This window comes from Phaenicophaeus curvirostris, chromosome 6 (assembly GCF_032191515.1).
Source record: "Phaenicophaeus curvirostris isolate KB17595 chromosome 6, BPBGC_Pcur_1.0, whole genome shotgun sequence".
In the NCBI taxonomy this organism is placed as follows: Eukaryota; Metazoa; Chordata; class Aves; order Cuculiformes; family Cuculidae; genus Phaenicophaeus; species Phaenicophaeus curvirostris.
Genome location: NC_091397.1, coordinates 52628461 through 52651758, shown reverse-complemented (window position 1 = coordinate 52651758; position 23298 = coordinate 52628461). Strand labels below are relative to the sequence as shown.

The window sequence follows — 23298 nt, the reverse complement described above, 5'->3', positions numbered from 1 at the left end:
GCAGCTTCGGAGAAAAGGACCTGGGTGTCCTGGTAGACAACAAGTTGAATGTAGCTAGGAAGTACATTGCCAGAAGACGGAGGGAGGACGTCCTTCCCCTCTGCTCAGCATTGGTGAGGACACATCTGGAGTGTTTAGTGCAGTTTGGGGCTTTCCAGTACAAGAAAGATACGGACTTACTGTCCAGCACGCAGTCAAAATGAGTTAAGGAACTGGAGTATCTTTTACAAGAAGAGAGGCTGGGAGAGCTGGGACTGTTCAGCCTGGAGTAGAGAAGGCTCAATGGGATTCTTGGATGGTCAAACACTGGAAGAAGTTGTCTAGAGAGTGGACTTTCCACCCTTGGTGTTTTTCTACACTGAACTGAACACACAGTCCTGGTAAATCTGCTCTACCTGACCCTGCCTGCAGCAAGGCGGTTGGACTAGATGATCTTCAGAGGTACTTTCCAACCTCAATGATTCTGTGTAAACAAGGATTTTAGTAAAGCGGACATCTCTAATCAAAATATATTTTTTTTAGAACTGAGCTTTCTGGCTCAAGTCAGCAATCAATAATAATTTTATTATAGATAAGAACACTTTTGCGATGGGCAGAAATTAGAACCCAGGTAATTCCATCTGAACACACATTGTGTGCAATCTTTGTGATCACTGAGCAACTTGTAGCTAACGTGCTTCTAAATATCTGCAAGTGTAAATGGAAAACATGAGTAATTTATGCTTTTTGAATTAAGCAGGTGGTATATGCAGAAATATATTAAGAGTGCTAAATCAGGTTAGTATTCTGCCTCTTGTAATACAGGAGCTCTCGGGCAGTTCAAAGTGACTAACGGACTAATAATTCTAGAAGTAATTAAGCCCCATAAAAGTAATTTGCGTACTATATTTTGAGGAGAGCAAGAGCTGAATTTTTACTTGCAGGCAAATACAAAATTCTGTGTATTTATTAAAAATATTCACATTCAGTTTTATTTGCAAGCTTATCTTAAAGGCATTTTTACATGAGTTTATGTGGACATATTTTTGATTTTTTTTTAATTTAACAGTAAATGAAAAGATTTTTTCTGTTTTTTCCTTTTTCTGTTAATCTTCTGCAAAGTCAGTTTCATTTTGGAATTTAACACTTTTGTTGTTACTTTGCACTACTAGTGCATCAAATAGTTCCAAAGCAAAATGTAAGAAAACCAAGCAGGGACATAGAAGGGGAATACCAAGAGAGATGTAGTCAACCGTTAAATGCTGTTCTGCGTTCATGCTCTAAAATTAATTTGTCCGTATATTGCATAGTGAATATCATTCATTCCATTCAGCAGATGGAAAATCTGAGACTGAGAGTTGAAATAGTCCATTTCAATTTATCGGGCAAACCAATAATAGAAGCAGAAATAAAAAATCAAATCTACTTGTCCCAGGTTGTACGTTTAGACTTATTATGGGATAGCTTTAGTTTAGCAGCTAATGAGGAGTTGCCTTATCCATTCTGTAATAAATGTTGAAGATGAGGATGATTAGTGCTATTTAAACAGGAGGCACTTCTTTGAGAGTTTACATGTGTGTGCCCTGGTAGGATGACTTTGTTTCATTTCCTGAAAAGGCCACTGAGATGTTGCTGCTAACTGCCAGAAATAGTTAGCTGGTGTGGAATGGCTTTGCTGGAACAGAAATATAGCGTAGCATGAGTGTGAAGAGGGCAGAGTCACCACGCAAGGTAGTCAGTGAACCAGAAAAGAGCTGCTCTTTCTCAACATTTGGGATACTTATGATTTTGTATACATAAGAATAATCTGAAATCTACAAAGAAGCAATTTCACATCAATCATGCAGGTGCTCAGCATTATTCTTAATGTCTCTGTGAGCAGCTTTGGGTCAAGGTTATTAGTGATGGCTAGTAGCTATGGATTTGAAGGGCAATATTTGTAAAGATGAAAATGCGGTACAAAACTCCAAGAGTTTAGCAGAACCTGAATTCATGCTAAAGATCAGAAAAATCTGTATTTTTGCAGTGGTTCTAGAGGTGTAATGCTGTAAATATGGATCTGTGCATAATCTTTCCATGATCGTGTCAGGAGTTTATTTTTCTAGATAATGTGAACAGGAAATAGATACTTAAAACCTGTGGTGGATTAATGAACTTTAGTTCCTCACCTGTTGGAAGCCTGTTTTGGGGGAATATAGTAAAAATAGTACTATAATGTCCTTAAAATCAGTCTACTGTAGGATTGACAGCCAGTGTAGGTTTGTATGCTTATTCCATGGTAATTAATTACAGGTAAATTTCGAAGCACTTATACTCACTGTGCAAACAGAAGATCTCAATCAAAATGGTTAAATTATAATTTGTAATTAAGCTACTCCTGGGCTTTACCTTTATAGATATGAGTCACAGCCTCCTGCCAAGTTTTGCTCTCAAAATACCCTTTATGTTCTTGCTGATAGAGATCCTGAGAGCTCAATGTAATGTGTGATTTCCATAGGGAGAGCTGCTGTAATCCATGTTGGGTTGATGTGTGTACCTGTGGAGGGGCATTTTATTTCCCCTGTATGAAGGAAACTGTTTCAAATTTATTTTTATATGACTTTTATAGGGAAAACAAATTATTTTTCTTATAGGTGTGCACTGCGCTGGGTTAAAACTAAAGCTCTAGTCACTCTGCTTAGTGTTTAGGTGAAAATAATCTGAATTTTGCCAAAAGTTTTTGATTTGGAGTTTGTCAGATATAGGTTTTGTGGACACAGTAGTTTACATGGATGTGGTAAAATATCCTTGGTTGTTCACTTGGCACTCCTTCACAGCTATTCCGTTTTTCCTCAGGGATAAGGTGAGAAGGTTACTTTCTCAGCTGCTCCCAGCATATAAGCTGTTAGCTGGACAACTTTGATGTAAATTTAGTGCATAGAAAAGCAAGGCACCAAAGAAATTTGTTGGAATAGGGTATTTAATGAAATTACTGTTTCCATTCTATAGCAACTCATAAAAAGGTTTTTACATAAGGCACAAAATATCAGTTGTACTTAAAGAATACTTTTTTATAGTAAATGTTTACTTTGCTACAGCTTTGTACAGCAGTGACCCAGCAGGTACTTGAGTGTGTATTTTGGCTTAGAGAGATCTGTTTTGTATAACTTCTCACATTACTAGATCAGATACATTTGTGCTTGAAGAGTAAAATTTCTGAAACTTTTTCACTATCCTTTTGCCTTATCAGTTTCAAATCACTATTTTTGTGGATTAAAAAAATGCATTAAAATAGACACTAGATTCCTTCCTTTTTTATTCTCTACAGCAATGGAGTTTCATGAAAACCTGCACAATATAGGAGCACGAGAAGGCTTAAAAGAAAGGAAACTGCAAAAATCAGTAGAAAGTTTTACGTGGAACATTACAATTTTAAAGGTAAAGTCTTTTCCTTTGGTTAGTTACTGTGTTTTTCCATTCACAAGTGATATTTTAATATTGTTATGGGTCATTATTCTGTGTCACGGTTTAACTGGATTTATTCTGTTTTATATCACTATTCGGTTTAGTTTATATCGCTTGAAAACACAGCAGACTGTGATTTTTTTCTTCTTTTCTACTCTGTGCAGTTATTTAATGTAGTTTGATGTTTTCCTGCAACCTCTTTACATTAACAGACTCCACTATAATTTTGAATATATGGGTGAAATGATGAGTATCAATTTCTGTGAAGCAACTCAAGCTGAGAGGAAGCTGTGCTGCTGTTTAAACCCTGCTTTGTGGTTTGAAAGGGAATGAGAGTATTAATGTTAATGCAGTTACTGAAGAAGTTGCTATTTGAGTCAGTGATGAATGGTGATTAATGATACATAAACATATTAATAAGCCAGACTGTAGTACGTTGAGCATATTGGACTTGGAGACTCTCTTTGCATTTTGTCAAGCACATTTGCTTACATTTTGACAGAACGGTAAGTGATGAAGCACAAAAAATGCTTTCAACCCTCAGGAAACTAGAATGTGAAACAGCTCAGGTTTCTTATCACTGGTCTTTCATCTCAGCAGAGTATATAAAATTTATAGGAATAGCAAAACTGTCTCCCTTAATTTATTCCCTTGACACTCTGCTTCCAGCCCAAATTATTCAAGTTTTGTGTTTACATCCACTAATGAGTTGTTCTCTCCCACTCAATCAAGTATTTCATCACTACGTTAAACTATAAAGTCTGCTTTAATTATAAAGAAAATTATTTTATCTCACATATTTTTTTATTTTTAGTTCTCATTGAAAATAGAATTCCCTATTGCCTCTTCTTACAGCGAACTACTGCAGAAAAGCAGTAATACACACTTATTTCTCCAGCTTTCCGTGTTGATTTCTGCTGTTAAGATTTTTTCCAATGTTGCTTGTTGTCCCCCTGGTGTTACAGTGCACAAGTCCAATGCAGAACAGAATCAAAAAGAGGTGAAAGTCGCTACAATGTGTGCAGTTAATACATTCTAAAAACATGCATGTGGCTTCTGTTTATAGGAAAGAGACCAGGCTACGACTTTTCCCTTATTAATGTGAAATTTCCTAAAGACAGTATATGGGATGTGTCAGGTACCATTCCTGTACTACTGAGGAGGCAGAGAGGAAGGGAGTCAGTTCAGTGGGATTGGCCAAATGTAAAGGAAATAAATTCTTATCCCTTCTTTACTTTTCCATGGAAAATATCATATATCGGTGTGGATAGGCAAATTGATTTTAATGCTGCCTGAAACAGCAGTACCTTTGCTTTATCTCTGCTTTCCATTCAGAAAATAAGTGTTGGGGATGGGGAGTTTTGCAGCTGATGAGCAACTGAAATGTGAAATTGTGATTTCTGCAAAAGCCAGGAATTGGGAACCCGCATGGTAGAGCTGGCTCTTCAGAGCACTTTAGGTCTTTTGTGCGTATCCTTAGGATTAACCCCCTTTTGAAGAAATTACTGAGAAAATCTCTTCAGCATTGACTTGTTTTTTTTCTGCTCACAGATTAAAGTCCTTACTGTCAAAACTTTAGCAAGAGTTGTTATTACAGAAAGCTCTTGTATGTTATTACATCTTAAAAGTGATTTATAAATACTGCAGTTCATGTAGGCATGTATTAAGTGCTGTTATTCACATTTAGAGGCACGGAAGGTTAGAGGTTGTGATTTGTTTGAAGTAACACATTGAGGTTTTTCACTGCAAATGCTTAACTACAGGCTGTAATCATAAGTAAATAGAAAAAGTTTATCATTTTCTAAGACGTTACTCTTCCTGTCTGGACAAAAAAGTCCTAAAGTCATAATTTTGATATAATACTATGCTTTCCCATTTCTGCTTTTTCCACCTCTCTAAAAAACTAACAGAGGGCAGGAATGGAAAGTGAATGTCCACATTTTTGGGGGTAGAATCAATCACAAGAGTGACAATATGAGGCTCTTCAAGAATTTCTTTTTTGCTGTTTAATTCTCTGCCTGTGTCAAATTAACTTCCCTCTTGAGCAGGACTCTGTCTGTTTAGTGGCCCCAAATTTTGCTGTTCAACAAGCAAGACAACACAGCAAGGGCAGTATCATGCTTTGATGAATTTAGCTTGTTATTCCTCTGGTAATTAGGAACAATATTTTACATGATCTTTTGGCCATAGTCTAGGAATTGCTGTGGCTCTGAACATCATTAATAAATAATTCTGCATGAGCACCATCCTCGGATCCCTCACAGAAAAATTGCAGAATGCTCACATGGTGTAGCTGATGCATTTTCCAAACCAGTTAAGCCGCATTTTACCCTCAAGGTACATATTGAGCTTTTTTTTTTTTTTTCATTTGGGACATTTTGAATATAGTTGATGCAATGGAAACTTTGATAAAATAACAAAATTGACAGCTTATTTCTATGGGAACTCTTTGTTTAGAACATCTCACATAGCTATTAAATATCTGTATGTGTGTGTGCACACTTGCGTTACAATTACTATTTTAAAGGATTTCATTTTTCCTAATTTGAAGCCATATGGTCTAATTATTATTGGTATAGTATGTTTGAATTCAGCTGAAATATCTTGATCCAATTTGTGTATGTGTATATGTATGCGTTTCCATTCTTATACACTGTTATTATGTAACTCAGAACATAACTTAGAATAAATTTAGTCTGTTGTAGTGCACTTGGTTGCCTGAGAGATTCAGAGATTGTACAGTATTAGAATATCCCTCTCTTTCAAACAGGTGGTTTGCAAGATCATTTGCTTCTAATTTACTTGTTATTACTCAGTCGGATAGTGCATTTTTAAAATACAGATAATCACATTTCCTGCCAGAAAGAGTATACAATTGAAGAAAGAAAATTACACTAGCAGACTCTAACAAACAACATAATGTAACAATTTACAGAGTTTACTGGCATAGCAAAACTTGGACAAAACCCTATGTAGGCTCACAGTTTGAGATGCCCATAGAGAAAGCATAACAGTGTGTTTAAATTAGTCTTTGCAACAAAGTGCTGTTCCAAACACATAGGAACAGTTCAGTGGAAGTACTCAGAATGAAGGTGGGACTCCAAACTCTAGAATTTGTTACATGCATCTTGTTGGCTATGAGTTTTCAGACGTGTCGCAAAAGCTTTAGGCTTCCCCCATCCCAGTTCCATTTAAATATCTAAAACTACTAGTGTTGCTGGACTGTTGGGATTTGAGCTCCTAGTTAAACCTGTATTTAGAACTTACGAAGTTAAGTCTTTTATGTCCTGATACTGTAAATGCACTCGGAGCACATCAGCTGGACGTGGAGCACTGCAGTGTGTCCCACTATGCTGAGCAGCCACTGCTCAGAAACACGCTGCAGGTGGCATAGTGGCTTCTTACTTTTCCTGGTCTGAGTTTTGGGTCCCAGAACCTGAAGTAAACCCCAGTCATTACTGATGCAGTTTCTTAGGAGTTTTTCTGGGAAAAGGTACTTGTGCAGTTATTTCAAATGTCATCTCTACAGTTTTACTTCCATGTTCACACACTCACTGAAGAACCTGTTAACCAAAACTCATCAGTGAATACGTACCACATTATAAAGGTAGCTTGCTGAGACATTCCAGACGATGCTATGCCCAGTTGACTCTGAGAAGATATTTCATAGGTGTGAGAACTGATAGGACCCATTCTGGTTTTGTTTTTAATTACCTTTCAGGAGCTATGATATAAAAACACTGCCTGCTAGCCAAAACCTTCAGAACAAACAGAATATTTTTAATAGTGATTTTTTTTTTAAAAAAACAAACAACAGTAGCTGACGAGGTATTGCTTTCTACAACTACCTAAAAGGAAGTTGTGGAGAGGAGGGTGCTGGCCTCTTCTCCCAGGTCAGGGGACAGGATGAGAGGGAATGACCTCAAGCTTTGCCAAGGGAGGTTTAGGCTGAACATTAGGAAAAAAGTTTTCACAGAAAGGGTCATTGGGCACTGGCAGAGGCTGCCCAGGGAGGTGTTGAGTCGACGGGTGGATGAGGTGCTAAGGGGCATGGTTTAGTGATTGATAGGAACGGTTGGACTCAATGATCCGGTAGGTCTTTTCCAACCTGGTGATTCCATGATTCTATATTGGGACAGAGAGGTATGAAGGATATTGAATTGGGCTTCCACTTTAATTCGCATCCTTTATTGTTAAAGCTTATGAATGAGTATCAGTTTTGTTCTTTGTTATGGTCTTTTTCATGTCTGCCTACAAAACAACTTCATCCTTTATTCTTTTTCTAAAGCTTGTAAACATCAATATGTGTGGAATAGATATTAAAGTAACACAGCACTCGGTTTAGTTAGCGAATTTTAACTACGGTGAAAGAAAGGGAGCAACGATTGCCATATGCTGCTGTGAGGACAACACTCGGAGTGCTCTGCACTTGCAACGTGTGAGACCTGTATTGGTCCTGTTCCCACTTGGGAATTATCACAAACAGCCTGTTAACCAGAGTGCTGGGAATAAATTCCAGTTTTATGGTATGTTTGCCAGAAAACACTAAGGACTAAATTCACTTAAATTTTCCCTTAGATCTGAGGTGAAAGCCTGACAGAGGCAGCCCTACCACATAGCGAGAAATTACGAAGGTTTGGTTATGCATCTGCTCCGGATTCCAGTATTGAATTTTCTCTGCAGACCAGTGTTATTTCTTTGAATGCAAGGGGTTTTATACTTCCTTATGATAAATCTGCATGACTACGGTTTCATTTGTTGATAGGTTTCTTGTATTGGTTTAAAATAGTCATTTTCAGAGCAAGTAGCTTGCATCCATTTGGGGCTGGTAAGAAAGTGAAAAGCCTCCAAGGGGTCCATAGAGCTAAGACATTCCTCTGTTCCAGCTTTTAGTCAACCGACTGTGCTGTTAATTTTAAATCAACGGCATATACAGCAAAAATCAGGATCTTATGCTGCTACAGAATGCGTAAAGAATTGAAACTGAACCTTCAGAACTCTTAAACAAGACACATTTAATAATATAACTAGAAGGAAGGTTCCTGAGTTCTTTGGGATGGAGCAATTCTTTCAGATCTGGATGACTTTTATAGTTTTCTGCCTTTCAGAGGCATTGTGTTACTGTTGAACAGTGTTCACTGTGACTATAGTTTGAACTTTTAAGATGCGTACTGCTTTTTTTCCTCATCATATGGCTTCATGATAGTACATCAACAGAGCTAGGCACTTTAAATCTGTTGTGCAGACCTTTCTCACCTGAGCTTGTATCATGCTTGGTAGCAGTGGTTGCTCTTGCTTTGTCTTTGGATCAAGACATGCCAGCCGATAATGATGATGCAGCTGGTTTCACAAACGTTTTTCTGAGTTCAGTGCCATTCAGAAATTAATTGCTTTACTCTAAGTGTTAGAGAAGAAAATATCTGAGGTACACAGATTTATTTTAGTGTTGGACTTGATGACCTTAAGGTCTTTTCCAACCTAATCAATTCTATGATTCCGTAATTTTTCTGTTTCACCCTGGCCTAAACTTGATCCAGCTTGCCTGAATGTGTTTAGTCTGAACCGCTCTTGTCTGCAATAATCCAGCCGCTTATCCCAGATAATCTCTTGTCTACAAATTTCAGGGTTCTGATCAGTGATAAGCATTTTCCAGAGAACTCCCAGTTCCTTGCTGAAAATCCAGGCATTCCAGCCAATCCCTGGCTTCCCCCTTCCCCTCTCTATTCCATTCAGTATTCTGTTCCCCTTTAGTACCTTATTTTCTCTTCTGGCAGTTTTTTCCCATTGCCTACTTTAGAGATCCTTCCCAATGAGTTTTAACTTTAGTTTTATCACTACCTTACCTGATTTCATTGTATTCTACAGTCTTTTCCCTGTTCTGCATTTTTCTTCCTTTTCTCTCTTACCAGCCTATAGTCTCATTACCAAGCTCTCTCTCTTTTTACATCATAGTCCTTCTGCTTGTATTATAATCTTTGGGCTTCTTTCAACATGGTGAATTTTGTCAATCTATTTTCTTTCTGCATCCCAGTCCTGAATGTGGCCTCAGTATTTCCCTTTCTCCACTCACCTGTCTGGTCCAAATCCAATGTTGCTGCACTGTGTTTGTTTTTTGTTATTTCACAATCTCCTCTTTCAATAAGATCTATTCCTTATTTTTGTAGAGTCCAACTTCCCTGTTGGACGCAGAAGGAACAACAGTGACAGGGGATGAGGATAAGGCTGAGGTACTTAATGCCTTCTTTGCCTCAGTCTTTAATTGTAAAGAAAGTCGTTCTGTCTGTGTACAAATGCAGGAGCTAGAGGAGCAAAATGAGGCTCCCATGATCCAAGAGGAGGTGGTCAGAGCCTTGCTAGCCCGACTAGACACCCACAAGTCTATGGGGCCGGATGGGATTCATCCAAGGGTATTGAAGGAGCTGGCGGATGTGCTGGCCAAACCCCTTTGCATCATCTTCCAACAGTCCTGGAAGACTGGGGAAGTCCCACTGGACTGGAGGCTGGCTGATGTTGTGCCCATCTACAAAAAGGGTCGCAGGGAGGACCCAGGAAACTACAGGCCTGTCAGTCTGACCTCAGTGCCAGGGAAAGTCATGGAGCAGGTGATCTTGAGTGCTATCATGAAGCACATGCAAGAGAACCGGGTGATCAGGCCCAGTCAACATGGGTTCACAAAAGGCAGGTCTTGCCAGACTAACCTGATCGCCTTCTATGACAAAGTGACCCGGCTACTGGATGAGGGAAAGGCTGTGAATGTATCTTCCTGGACTTCAGTAAAGCCTTTGACACAGTTTCTCACAGCGTTCTGCTTGAGAAACTGTCACCCTCTGGGCTGGACAGGCGCACGCGCTCCTGGGTGGAAAACTGGTTGGCTGGCCGGGCCCAGAGAGTGGTGGGAAATGGTGTGAAATCCAGCTGGAGGCCAGTGACAAGTGGGGTTCCCCAGGGCTCAGTGCTGGGTCCAGCCCTGTTCAATGTCTTTATCAATGACCTGGATGAAGGCATCGAGTGCACCCTTAGCAAGTTTGCAGGCGACACTAAGCTGGGTGGAAGTGTTGATCTGCTGGAGGGTAGGGAGGCTCCAAAGGGATCTGAACAGGCTGGACCGCTGGGCAGAGTCCAGTGGCATGAGGTTTAACAAGGCCAAATGCCGGGTCCTGCACTTGGGGCACAACAACCCTATGCAGTGCTACAGACTAGGAGAAGTCTGTCTAGAAAGCTGCCTGGAGGAGAGGGACCTGGGGGTGTTGGTTGACAGCGACTGAACATGAGCCAGCAGTGGCCCAGGTGGCCAAGAAGGCCAATGGCATCTTGGCTTGTATCAGAAACGGCGTGACCAGCAGGTCCAGGGAGGTTATTCTCCCTCTGTACTCGGCACTGGTGAGACCGCTCCTCGAATCCTGTGTTCAGTTCTGGGCCCCTCACCACAAGAAGGATGTTGAGGCTCTGGAGCGAGTCCAGAGAAGAGCAACAAAGCTGGTGAAGGGGCTGGAGAACAGGCCTTATGAGGAGCGGCTGAGAGAGCTGGGGGTGTTTAGCCTGGAGGAGGCTGAGGGGAGACCTCATTGCTCTCTACAACTCCCTGCAAGGAGGTTGTAGAGAGGAAGGAGCTGGCCTCTTCTCCCAAGTGACAGGGGACAGGACAAGAGGGAATGGCCTCAAGCTCCGCCAGGGGAGGTTTAGGCTGGACATTAGGAAAAAATTTTTCACAGAAAGGGTCATTGGGCACTGGCAGAGGCTGCCCGGGGAGGTGGTTGATTCACCTTCCCTGGAGGTGTTTAAGGCACGGGTGGACGGGGTGCTAAGGGTCATGGTTTAGTATTTGATAGGAATGGTTGGACTCGATGATCTTCCAACCTGGTTATTCTATGATTCTATGATCTGCTTGGGCTTTTTTTTTTATTATTTTATTATTATTATTAAAAGCTAATAACTTGGATCCACTACTCTGGGTCCCTGAAGTAATTTGAATTACAAGTTACTACCCCAATTGGGAGTGAGAAGGGAGGGTGGAAGATTGATAAAAAAATTCTGTCGTTATTTTACTGTCCTTATTCTCAGAACTGAATGAACCATATGGATGAGGCTGAAGAATAATATTAAACAGTAATAATAACAAAATCTGCCAATGGCAAAAATCCTGCATAGAGAGTATCAGCTTAAGTAGCTGAAGTTTGTCACACATTTATGCAACTGAAAGCAGGGTTTTTTTACATGACAATTTTTGGGCAACCTTATGAACAGACTGTTGCTAGCAGCTCTGCCTATAATAAACAACTTGATTAAAGTTCCAGAACTATATCCTACTAATCCATGTAAAATAGAACTTGGACTAGAAACAGATGCACTCCAGATATGACTCATTTAGTCTGCTGGAGTGTTTTAAATTAGCTTTTAGTTGTTTGTCAGTTTGGAAAAAAGTATGTGATTTTGAAAAAAAAAAAAAAAAGTAGCCCTATTTTTCTGTAGAAGAAAATACTTCTGAAGCTGGTACCGTGATTGGTGAACTTCTAGATTTTTTTCCCTCTCTGGTAGTCAGAAAGAAACCACTTTTGCTATTATAGTCTTGGATAAAGGAAGGGATGGCGTTATTTCTTTGAAGAAAACAGTATTTGTTTTCAATTTGTGTGCCTCAGATGCGTAATTCTGCTTACTTCATAGGGTAGTGTTTATGTTCCGAGTTGCTAAAGAAGAAAGGTTGAAGTATCACAGCATGAGTGCACACATGGTTTTGTCTGACTGCTGTTTGACCTCTCCTCCTTTATTTTTTAAATCAGGAAGTTGGAATCCACCTTATTTAGTAGAGGAGGAGAGGCAACCTATCCATTATGTTTCTAGAAGAGACATTAGCATCTCTTCAAGAGAAATGTATGTCAGGCACCAGAATTTACACAGGACAGACGAATACCCCAGTTACAGGAAAAGGTGCAGTCAATGTTTGTACTTTATTAGACATAATAGGAACTGACAGTTTCAAGGAACTACAGTACGTGGGGTTTCTGTTTGTTTGTTTGTTTGTGTGCTTTTCTCCCCTTCAGTTGGAAATGATACTGTTTAAGACTTGGTATTATTGAAGCATCATTTGGTTTTCTGTAAGCCATGGGATTGTTCTCCCTGGGGAGTGCAGGCACAAGGCAATCACTTTGGCCCTTGCGGACTTTCTGCATGTGTTCGTGAACTTTTCTGAGTACATCTGTGGGGCACAAATGCTCACCATGCGCTGCAGGCTTGCACGTTCCCTGCACGTGGGCAGGGTAGGCTGGTAAGAGTTGCAGGAACTGTCTTGTCCATAGGCTGGATGAGAATTGTGGCTTTTAGAGGGCATTAGTCAACACAAAGAGATTGAGTAGCTAATTCTGCAGGACAGAGCCAACCCGTCAAAGTCTGGAATGGTTTTTCTTACAGATTTATGTAATTATTCCGAAGAGTAAGAAGGCAAGTAAAGAGGGTTAGCAATAGGACTGCCCTGCAAACAATCTTGTGAAGTCTTTGTCATCTTTGTCCCTTTTTATATACTGCTTGCCAACTCGTGTTTTCATATTTTGTGCTTTGACAGACATTGATGCTTTACATGCCATTATTGAATGAATCACATTGCTAGGGAAACAATCTCAAAGAATGAAGTTCGAATCAGTTCAACTCCTCCCTGAAGTATTAAAATCAGTGTGCACAATTTTCTCTATGCAGAAACATTTGTAGTCCCCCTGGATTGAAAATACAGCACAGAAAGCTGTTACGTAGAAATGACCTCTGTCACTTTGTTTATGCAACTGGTTGGCTTCAGAGCAAGCAAAGAGCTTGGTTCTTGCTAACTTCAAGTAATCCAAGTCTGAGTTTTGGTGTTGTGTTTTTGTTTTTCTTTTTTTGAACATGTCAGCTGTAGCATTGGTCTGAAACAAATGGGGCAGGTGGCAGGGTAGGGGAGAAAGGGAAGCCTGTTATCAGCTTTGCATTCTAACTGCACTTTTTTTCTTACAGGGACAAGCCGATCTTCTCAAATATGCTAAAAATGAAGCACTGGAGAATCTGAAACAAATCCATTATGCCACTCTTTCGTGTGGACTCAATAAGCCAGGCACTGAAAATGCAGAAATCTCAAAACCCCGTCGAAGTCTGGAGGTCATACCTGAAAAAGCAGGTGATGAAAACGGAGAATGAGAGAATGCTCTTCTCATAATTATAGAGTTTATAACTCTGTGACCAATTGTAGCTGCATAGGACATTTGCTTTGCACTTACTGTTGGAAGATATTTGGAATTTTTAAAGCACAACTGGAGAAGCTGATTACAGTCTGTTGAAACTGTGAATGTATGTAGCAACTCTGCTTGTAAAGGCAATGATATCGTGTAACATGGAAATTACATTACTGGCCAAAATACAGTATATATGTAAAAAATACTGTAATTCAGTTATAGCGTGCTGAAAAGTTCATTGCAGTGCCATAGGGAAATGATTTTTTTTTTAAATGAGCTGCAAGTAGAGGGAAATCAGTTGATACAATTTGACAAGATGCCTTGATTTTCAAATGAATTAGATGCACAGGTTCTCTGTTTCTTTGCACAATCTCTTAATTGTGCTCGTGAGGTGAACTATTCTTACGAAAATCAGGTCCAAACAAGTAGAATCCACGTTTCACACTATATGTAATTCAGCCGCTCAGAATTTTGAGTTTGAAGTGGTGTTGGTTTTATTGTTGAGCCATAAATTAAAATGAGAATGTAATTAGACAGTGTTCACTAACTTGAGTGCACTATAGGAGAGCCATTATGTAAAAGGAAAATGTGCAATCAATCTGATAGCCTATGTCAGAAGAAACATACCTTTTTGCCTAAGGTCTTCTGCAAATGTGTGTAGATAATGTGACCAAACTGCAAGCAAACTGTTGTAAATAGTTTTTCATTTTGTGAAGTGAAGTGCTCATATTAAAAAGAGTTTTATGAGATTGCTCCCAGACAAGTAAAGCTTTTAACTAAATTTTAACTTTTTTATTTTTCAAGTATTTTCTTCCTTACAGAATAGGTGATATCTCAATAAGCAAGTTTGTCAAAAAAAAAAAAAAGCAAAAAAAAAAGCTGTTCTGGTTCAGTTTTGGTTTTCTGACATTATGTAAAGGTATTGTACCTGATATGCTCATTGTAAAATTACCGACTTAGAGTGTTCTCTTACTGTTTCTGATTTAACAATAAAATGGACTATATGATTACAGAAGCTAATAAATTTGAAGGAAAAAAAAAGAAAAGCAAAATCCTGTGGAGATCAAAAAGCAAGTTTTGTTTTGTTGGCGGCGAGAAAGGGCAAGATGGTGATATCTTTTGAAAAGAGTTGTTTTAATTAGAGGTCTTCAAGACATGCGTTTCTTCTCCCAAGTAAAAAGTCATAGATGACAGGGAATGGCCTCAAGCTGCACCAGGGGACGTTCAGATTAGATATTAGGAAAAATTTCCTCACTGACAGGGTTACCAGGCACTGGGATGGGCTGCCCAGGGAGGTGGCTGAGTCACCATCCCTGGAGGTGTTTAAAAGATGGGTAGACAAGGTGCTCAGAGATAGGGTTTAGTAGTGATCAGGTACAGTTGGACTTGATGATCTCAAAGGTCTTTTCCAGCCAAGTGTTTCTATGATTGTATGATACACTGATTTTTATTTTTTTAACCGATTCAAGATGCTGTTCTCCCTTGAGAACGTGATGAACATCTACACATATATAACATCCTGTAAAAGTCAGCAAAGCTCTGGCCAAGAACATTGGTGTACTTGTACTTCATCTTAATTATTAGGGACTTAAATTTATTTTCTAGTCTTTATAAAATTAAAGGGTGAGAGGTGAAAACAATTTGCATAGTAAATGTTAGATCTTGAGACTGCACTTTTAAATGTCAAACTGCATGGATTAGGAGCAGTGTTAGAAGGTGCTAAGTTCTTTCAGACACTAGTGACAGACTGTATGCCTCAGTATTATGATTTTGCCAGGACTGAGTTCTGTTCTGTGTTGTACAAAATTAAACATTTAACCTGTGGTAAACACCTGCAAGTGTTGCTTTTTAGACGGTCCTTCTGTATGTTGTCAGCTGGTAGTCTTCCAGTTGCACCTGAAGTTGATGGGAAGCAACATGAAATTCACTGTTGATAACTGTATTTCAAGCCAATATGAAATTCATCTTCCAGGGCTAAATCTGGGGCCTTGAGCAGCCTGGTCTCGTCGGGGGTGTCCCTGCGCAAGGCAGGGGCTTGGGAATTAGGTGATTTTTAAGGCCACTTCCAACCCAAACCATTCTGTGGTTCTGTGATGCTAAATCTAATTTGTCTACAGCAGGAAAGGATCTTGTTAGGTCAAGGCCATAAATACGCAAAGTCAGTTTCACTTTTTCAGAAAGCCCAAACCCTAGGCTGCTGGAATTTCACCTACCGACGTTTAGTCCTAATTGAGAGGTGTAGACTGGGGAAAAATGTTGGTACAGTTAGCGTTGTTCTTCAAACAGGCGTGAAAGCCAGAAAAGCTCCACTTTCAGTCCTGGGCCCTACTGTTTGCACGGCATTTACAGAGTGACATAATATATAGCAGAAATTACGCATTTTTGAAGAGTCACTCTCCAACTGGGCTATCAGAATTGGTGGCTTGAATATTCTTAGCATTTCTCTATTACTGTTTGGCGTATTACAACCTTGAGAGAGGTGAGGCAACACTGAAAAGATTAAATACAGTTTGGTGGGGTTTTTTTCATTTTACGGGAAAAAAAAAAGTAAGTGTAAGGTGAATATCATGTAAGCTAAGGCTGACAGATTTCGTATGTTCAGCTCTGCAATATATAAACTGCTTACGCTGATACTATCTTGTTAGAAAGGAGTATTTCTTTTAGAGTAATATTCTTACATAGTATCTTCTTAAAAAAAAGCAAACCAACAAATCAACACAGCAGTTAAAATACATGCATTTAGCTAAGTGACCATTTAAATGTTTGAATTTGAGTGTAGTTCTGGTTTCTTAAAATTGAGGACACTCTTGTGCATTATTCATACTCAGTCCAGCTCTGGTATGCACCATAAAGCCTTAAAATGAAGTCAGTCAAGCAGATACTTTGAAAAATGATGTGTAGCTAAAACTCCTTTAGGGAGTTTGCACATTGCATGTTAAAAGAATGCAGGACAAACACCTGCAAGCAAAGTATTGAGTTCTGTTGTTAACCCTGTGATGATTATTTCAAAACCAAATTTATTAGCATATTTTTCTCAGCTGTATTGTATTGTATCATCCGTGATACAGTTTACGTTTATTATTAGTTTATTTTTTACTTGTTTATTTTAGATTATATAGAAGAAGAACCACCCAAGATATGGGATAGTATCCCAAATAAAACCAATCACAGGCTGACTTTACACTTTTCCTTGCCTTCATTTTCTTAAATATACTGTAATACAGTTAAACTGTTTACATAGTTTTGAACAGTGAAAGATTGAGCCAAAACACAAGAGACTGTTTGTTTAACTGCCTTTTTTGCTTCTGTTTGCCTTCGGTAATCGGTAAGTGGATATGGATATGTATAGAGATAGAAGTCAACATCCTGCTTAATTTAAAAGGAAAGACTAATCAGGAAAGAAAAAGTTCACATACAGATTAACCATGTAGACACTAAGAGTGAATTCTTATTGTGAACACAAGAAAAAGGACCCTCTGGAAGGAAGTTGGAGACCTGGTTACCCAGGATGTGGAGAAGACTGAGGTACTCAGTGACTTTTTTTGCCTTAGTTGTCACTGGTAAGTGACTCAAACCACACTGCCCAAGGCGCAGAAGATAAAGGCAGGGACTGAGAGAATGAACTGCCCACTGTAGGAAATAGATCAGGTGCAAGATCATCTAAGGGACATAAGGGTGCACAAGTCCATGGGACCTGAAGAGGCACATCTCTGGGTCCTTAGGGGACTGGTAGCTGAAGTTTCTAAGCCACTATCCAATGTGTTTGAGAAGTCCTGGCAGTCCACTGACTGGAAAAGGGGAAACATAACTCCCATTTTTAAAAAAAGAAGATCAGGAAAACCGGGGAAACTACAGTCTGTTCAGTTGCACCTTTGCACCTGGCATGATTGTGAAGTAGATCCTCCTGAAAGCTCTGCTGAGGCACATGGAGAATAAGGAGGTGATTTCTCCTCCATCTTGGGTCTTTAGTTTCTTTAATTTCTCTCCACATTTTCTGTATGTGCAGGAAGGAATCCTAGATTGGCGCCCTGCACAATTTCACAAACTTGCCCATGGTGAAAGATGCTTTATGAGTCAAGCATTTCTTCAGCTACTTTGTACAGCATAGGAGTATTTTTATAAGACCCCATGGCTGGTTACTGTATTAACTTTTTCCAGTTTTGAAGTTGAAGCAACAGAAGGACAGGTGATTCAGAGTTGCCAGCATGAAAAATGGAAGTGAGTTCTAAGATGACTGAAAATTATAACTCTGGTCTGCTAATCAAATTAACCAATCTAAAAGGACCTAATCCTCCACTCTTGCAGTGCTGGAGTTTCCCTCCGTTTGTATGATTTCCTCATTTTCTACTGCATGGATGTTATTTGATCAGTAACACTGATTTCTTCCTGCTATATGCATTGTTTGCTACACAGATCAAGGAAACTCCTGAATGTCGTGTGCATGATATTATGATCTTTTGTTATACCTCAGCCTACCTAGGTTTACATTTGTGTTAACTGAAAGTTCAAAAATATTGTGAAGAGTAATATTTGCAAAAAAGGCAATCGTATAGCCATATTCATGGTAAAATGTGAACATGCAATGGCATATATTTCACTGTGAAATAGTTCTATCCCCATGTAGCTAACAGGTGGAGAGCTGGTGCTGGAGGATGAGCAGCCCATAGAGGTTTAATACTGTGAGCAGAATTCTGAAATGCGTCAAGTCACTGACTTGCTGCTTTTGGTTGTAGTGGGTGTAGGACTTCACCACCTTTTTTCTTTTTCTATTCACACCTACTCATTTTGACCAATTAAGCTTTCTAAATGGAATATTTAGTAACTTGGTTTAAAAACTAATAGTTTTGCATGTATCCTATAATGACTTCCCGTCTTTTAAACTCCTGTGAACGTTTTATTTTTTAAAAATCGCCACGGTTCTTACCATCCCTTTTTTCTTTTGTTGTCAGTATTTTGAAAGCAGTTGTGGAACAGATCAGTTTGATAATTTTCAAAACTCATCCGTGTGACACTCTTTATTCATTTGTTCTCAGTAAGAAAAGAGCAGTAAAACTGTTGAGGTTTTTTGGTTATTTCTGTTTCTGGTCACTATTAAACTTCCCTTTCTGACTGTTGTCTGGGTGGCTGTGGAAAGACAGAGGAGCAAAAACCAGCACAACAGAAAGATTAGAAACAGGACTTGAACACAAGAGTAATAACACACCCTCATGGGCTTAGAGGAGCATCCATTGCAGTCAGCTGAGTTGGAAAGGCAGTTTCAGGGCTTGAAGGCAGCAGTGAAAAGGGGAAAGGTATGCAGAATTGGATGTGAAAAACATAAAGATTCTTTGCATAAAAATACGGACAACCACTGGATGGCATCATTCCAGTGCCATCCTATGGCATTCCTAATGCTTCCTGGAGGCATTAAAATTGTTAGGAATACCTTGGGGCAAAAGCAGAGCATTTCATCCCTTGAGAATGTTTTCTGTTGTGGCAAAGAGTGCAGCAGTGGTGGGAGAGCAGTCAAATCAGTTCTGAGAGCAGTCAAATTCTTCAGTTCTGGGCCCCTCAGCAGAAGAAGGATGTTGAGGCTCTGGAGTGAGTCCAGAGAAGAGCAACGAAGCTGGTGAGGGGGCTGGAGAACAGGCCTTATGAGGAGCGGCTGAGAGAGCTGGGGGTGTTTAGCCTGGAGAAGAGGAGGCTGAGGGGAGACCTCATTGCTCTCTCCAACTACCTGAAAGGAGGTTGTGGAGAGGAGGGTGCTGGCCTCTTCTCCCAAGTGACAAGGGACAGGACGAGAGGGAATGGCCTCAAGCTCCACCAGGGGAGGTTTAGGCTGAACTTTAGGAAAAAAATTTTCACAGAAAGGGTCATTGGTCCCTGGCAGAGGCTGCCCAGGGAGGTGGTTGAGTCACCTTCCCTGGAGGTGTTTAAGGCACGGGTGGACGAGGTGCTAAGGGGCATGGGTTAGTGTTTGATAGGAATGGTTGGACTCGATAATCCGATGGGTCTTTTCCATCCTGGTGATTCTATGATTCTATGGAATGTGAATGCTGAACTCCTAATGTAGCTTTCCATGCCCAGCTGTGTGCTGCTGTACAGACTGGTGCCACTTCAACTCACAGGAGCTCCCACTTGATGCCACTTGGGCACAACGAGGTTGAGAGGGAAGGAAGAGGACAGCGTGACTGTGTGTGTGTGTTATACAGAGGAGTGTTTAAGGGATGTACTATGAAAGGAGGCAGCTTGAGCAGGACTGGGAGTAGCACAACCAAATGGACATCGAGCTGTTGTGAACCTCTCCTGCTTTGTCATGAGTAACCCAGCCTTGCTAAGCCACCTGCAGACCCTACAAGAGCTTTCTAAGTGAGCTTGGATGTTTAATTAGTTATCTCTTTTCCATGGAGGTAAATGTGGAGGAGAAGAGGTCTTTCTTAGCTGGGTGCAGCACTGATCTGTGTGTTGGTAACTCTCTGGAAGAAGGAAAGCGGCAGGGCCAGGAAACAGCAAAGGAACCCGAAGGCCTAGGCTTTGTTCTCTGGCCCTCAGTTTCCTCCAGCGATAAATTGGAGGAAATTACACCTACCACTTTTTGAAGTAGGAGAAGCTGCATACTCTGAAACTGCAGAAAAAAAATAACCCCCACAAAAGGCATCTGGGAGTGAAATAAACTGACACATAAATAGTACATCATGAGAAGGCAGCGTTTTTTGTGTTTGAATGCTGCCTACTTTAGGTTTCATGAGATACTGTTTTACAAATTGCGCTGATCCCTACATAGTTTTTCAGTGGGATGTACTTTGCAGACATACTCCAATGCTGATTGGTGAAGAGGGTTTTGAAATACAAATCGTATCAATTGATTACTAATAAAGCATGTCTGTGGGGTCCCAAGTGCCAGGGAGTTCAGTATTTTCACTGTCTACTGATTCACAACCAGTATTCCAAGTTTGTTTGCTTTGAGATAGTTGCATTGATTTGCTGAGTATTTTTCCAGCACTCTTTCCAAGATGATTTTAACAGCTAGTAGTTCACAAATAGTAAGATCCGGAGTGCTCAAAGAGCGCTGGTGATGCCAGCGCATATTTCTGCACTGAAGGTCTGGTCACTATAATGTGAGCACAGCTTAACACTGGAGGGAGGCTGCACTGGAGACAGCGTTAACTGATGAGACCTGTTAGCTCAGGAAGGGGAGGCAGCAGTAGTTGCGAGATTAAGGACAGAACTGGGTATCACAGATAGGATAAATTCAGTCCAGGAGGAGGAATCAACTACTAAATACAGCTCCTTCCCCTCCCATGTGTCACAGGCAAGAATTCTCAGACATGACAGTTCAAGATAAAAACTCAATTTTGTATTAGAGATAATGCTCCATAAGTGATGTTCTGTCACATGTGATGGAGCACTCTGACAGCGTCTCCCCAGAAGAATTCTGGCAAAGGAAAAATGGCTTTTTCTACCCACATAAAATCTCTGCTACAGCTCAAAGCCCAGAGGAAAACAGCAAGAACAATAATCAGATATGAACATTGTGTTTCAAGCTAATCACAGAAGCACAGTGATATGCTTTGCCTACCATAGCTGCATTGCTGAAAGTAGTAGGATTGTAGGAGTAAGACCCTGAAAAGATAACATGAACCTACACTGGTGGAGATGCACAGAACAGGCTGGAGCACTACATGCTTTCACAGCATTCTGCTTGAGAAACTGTCAGCCTCTGGCCATGCTCTCCCGGGTGGAAAACTGGTTGGCTGGCCGGGCCCAGAGAGTGGTGGGAAATAGTGTGAAATCCAGCTGGAGGCCAGTGACAAGTGGGGTTCCCCAGGGCTCAGTGCTGGGTCCAGCCCTGTTCAATGTCTTTATCAATGACCTGGATGAAGGCATCGAGTGCACCCTTAGCAAGTTTGCAGGCGACACTAAGCTGGGTGGAAGTGTTGATCTGCTGGAGGGTAGGGAGGCTCCAAAGGGATCTGGACAGGCTGGACCGCTGGGCAGAGTCCAATGGCAGGAGGTTTAACAAGGCCAAATGCCGGGTCCTGCACTTGGGGCACAACAACCCTGTGCAGCTACAGACTAGGAGAAGTCTGTCTAGAAAGCTGCCTGGAGGAGAGGGACCTGGGGGTGTTGGTTGACAGCGACTGAACATGAGCCAGCAGTGGCCCAGGTGGCCAAGAAGGCCAATGGCATCTTGGCTTGTATCAGAAACGGCGTGACCAGCAGGTCTAGGGAGGTTATTCTCCCTCTGTACTCGGCACTGGTGAGACCGCTCCTCGAATCCTGTGTTCAGTTCTGGGCCCCTCACCACAAGAAGGATGTTGAGGCTCTGGAGTGAGTCCAGAGAAGAGCAATGAAGCTGGTGAAGGGGCTGGAGAACAGGCCTTATGAGGAACGGCTGAGAGAGCTGGGGGTGTTTAGCCTGGAGAAGAGGAGGCTGAGGGGAGACCTCATTGCTCTCTACAACTACCTGCAAGGAGGTTGTAGAGAGGAGGGTGCTGGCCTCTTCTCCCAAGTGACAGGGGACAGGACAAGAGGGAATGGCCTCAAGCTCCACTAGGGGAGGTTTAGGCTGGACATTAGGAAAAAATTTTTCAAGGAAAGGGTCATTGGGCACTGGCAGAGGCTGCCCAGGGAGGTGGTTGAGTCACCTTCCCTGGAGGTGTTTAAGGGACAGGTGGACGAGGTGCTGAGGGACATGGGTCAGTGTTTGATAGGAATGGTTGTACTCGATGATCCGGTGGGTCTCTTCCAACCTGGTTATTCTATGATTCTATGATTCTATGATTTGATATCAATCCCCTACAGTGTTTTCATAATGCACATGGAAAAAGACATCGTCAATCCAGTTTCCAAGAAGTGCTATATTTTTTGCATACTTATGTTCTCATGCACATACAAACCAGAAAGATAGTTAATAAATAACACTGTAATGAGCAATGCTGGAATTCCAACTTTAGCAAATTGCTCAAGTATATAACATGCAGAAGATGTTGATGCAGTTGCCCCAAGTGCTGAATCTCTCTGAAAATCAGACCATTGTACTTCAAGATCCTGTTCATAGACTTTTTATTAGAAAAGCCAGATGAAAATTATTTTCTGATCTGCTCTGCAAGTAGTAACACCTATAATGCTATAAGAATGGCCATATTTGATATTCAAATATTACTATTTCTAGGTTCTACTGTTTCAAATACAGATAAGGTAGGTAAAAACCTCTTAATAAAATGAAAGGCTGCAAAACACAGAAATCCGTGAAGACTAATGCTCCCTTTTTAAAGTAGCTAGTAGTTTCATTGGATTTCATTGAGTAGTAGTAGATTCACAGGATTTCATTGAGGCCAACTTCCTTGGTGAGCTCAAAAAGGATACCTTGCAATTTATAGAAAATCTCAGAGTTATAGCGTGTTGCATTAAACAAGAGATGATTAAATGTCATACATCAGGGCCTAAAATAACCTGTTTCACAACAACTGAGAGAACTTTGAGCTCTCTACTGAAACAACTGGTATGGGTCAATGGCCATCACTAGGTGCAACAGTAGATCATGCATTCAAAGTGACATGATAATTCCTATACTTTTGAGTAAATTAAAAAATATTTGTTATATGTTTACAGCACATGATTTACAATGACTTACAGTTAGCATTATCCCACCACAAACGTTATAAACAAGCCTTCTCCCCCACCCAGCGTTACTGACGCT

The 23298-nt window shown here is 40.6% G+C and overlaps 1 protein-coding gene across 2 annotated transcripts in view; it reads left to right on the top strand.

The window, feature by feature from the left end:
• PLCL2 (phospholipase C like 2) overlaps positions 1 to 14668 on the top strand; it is a 92952-nt gene extending 78284 nt beyond the window's left edge. Inside the window, exons 5-6 of one of the 2 annotated variants that reach the window (XM_069860185.1) lie at positions 3287 to 3396; positions 13402 to 14668. In XM_069860185.1, the coding sequence (XP_069716286.1) occupies positions 3287 to 3396; positions 13402 to 13581 (290 nt within the window). In that variant the 3' untranslated portion in view covers positions 13582 to 14668. The remainder of the gene's footprint in view (positions 1 to 3286; positions 3397 to 13401) is intronic. The other variant, XM_069860186.1, reaches the window with a different exon arrangement.
• The last annotated feature ends 8630 nt before the right edge of the window (positions 14669 to 23298 follow it).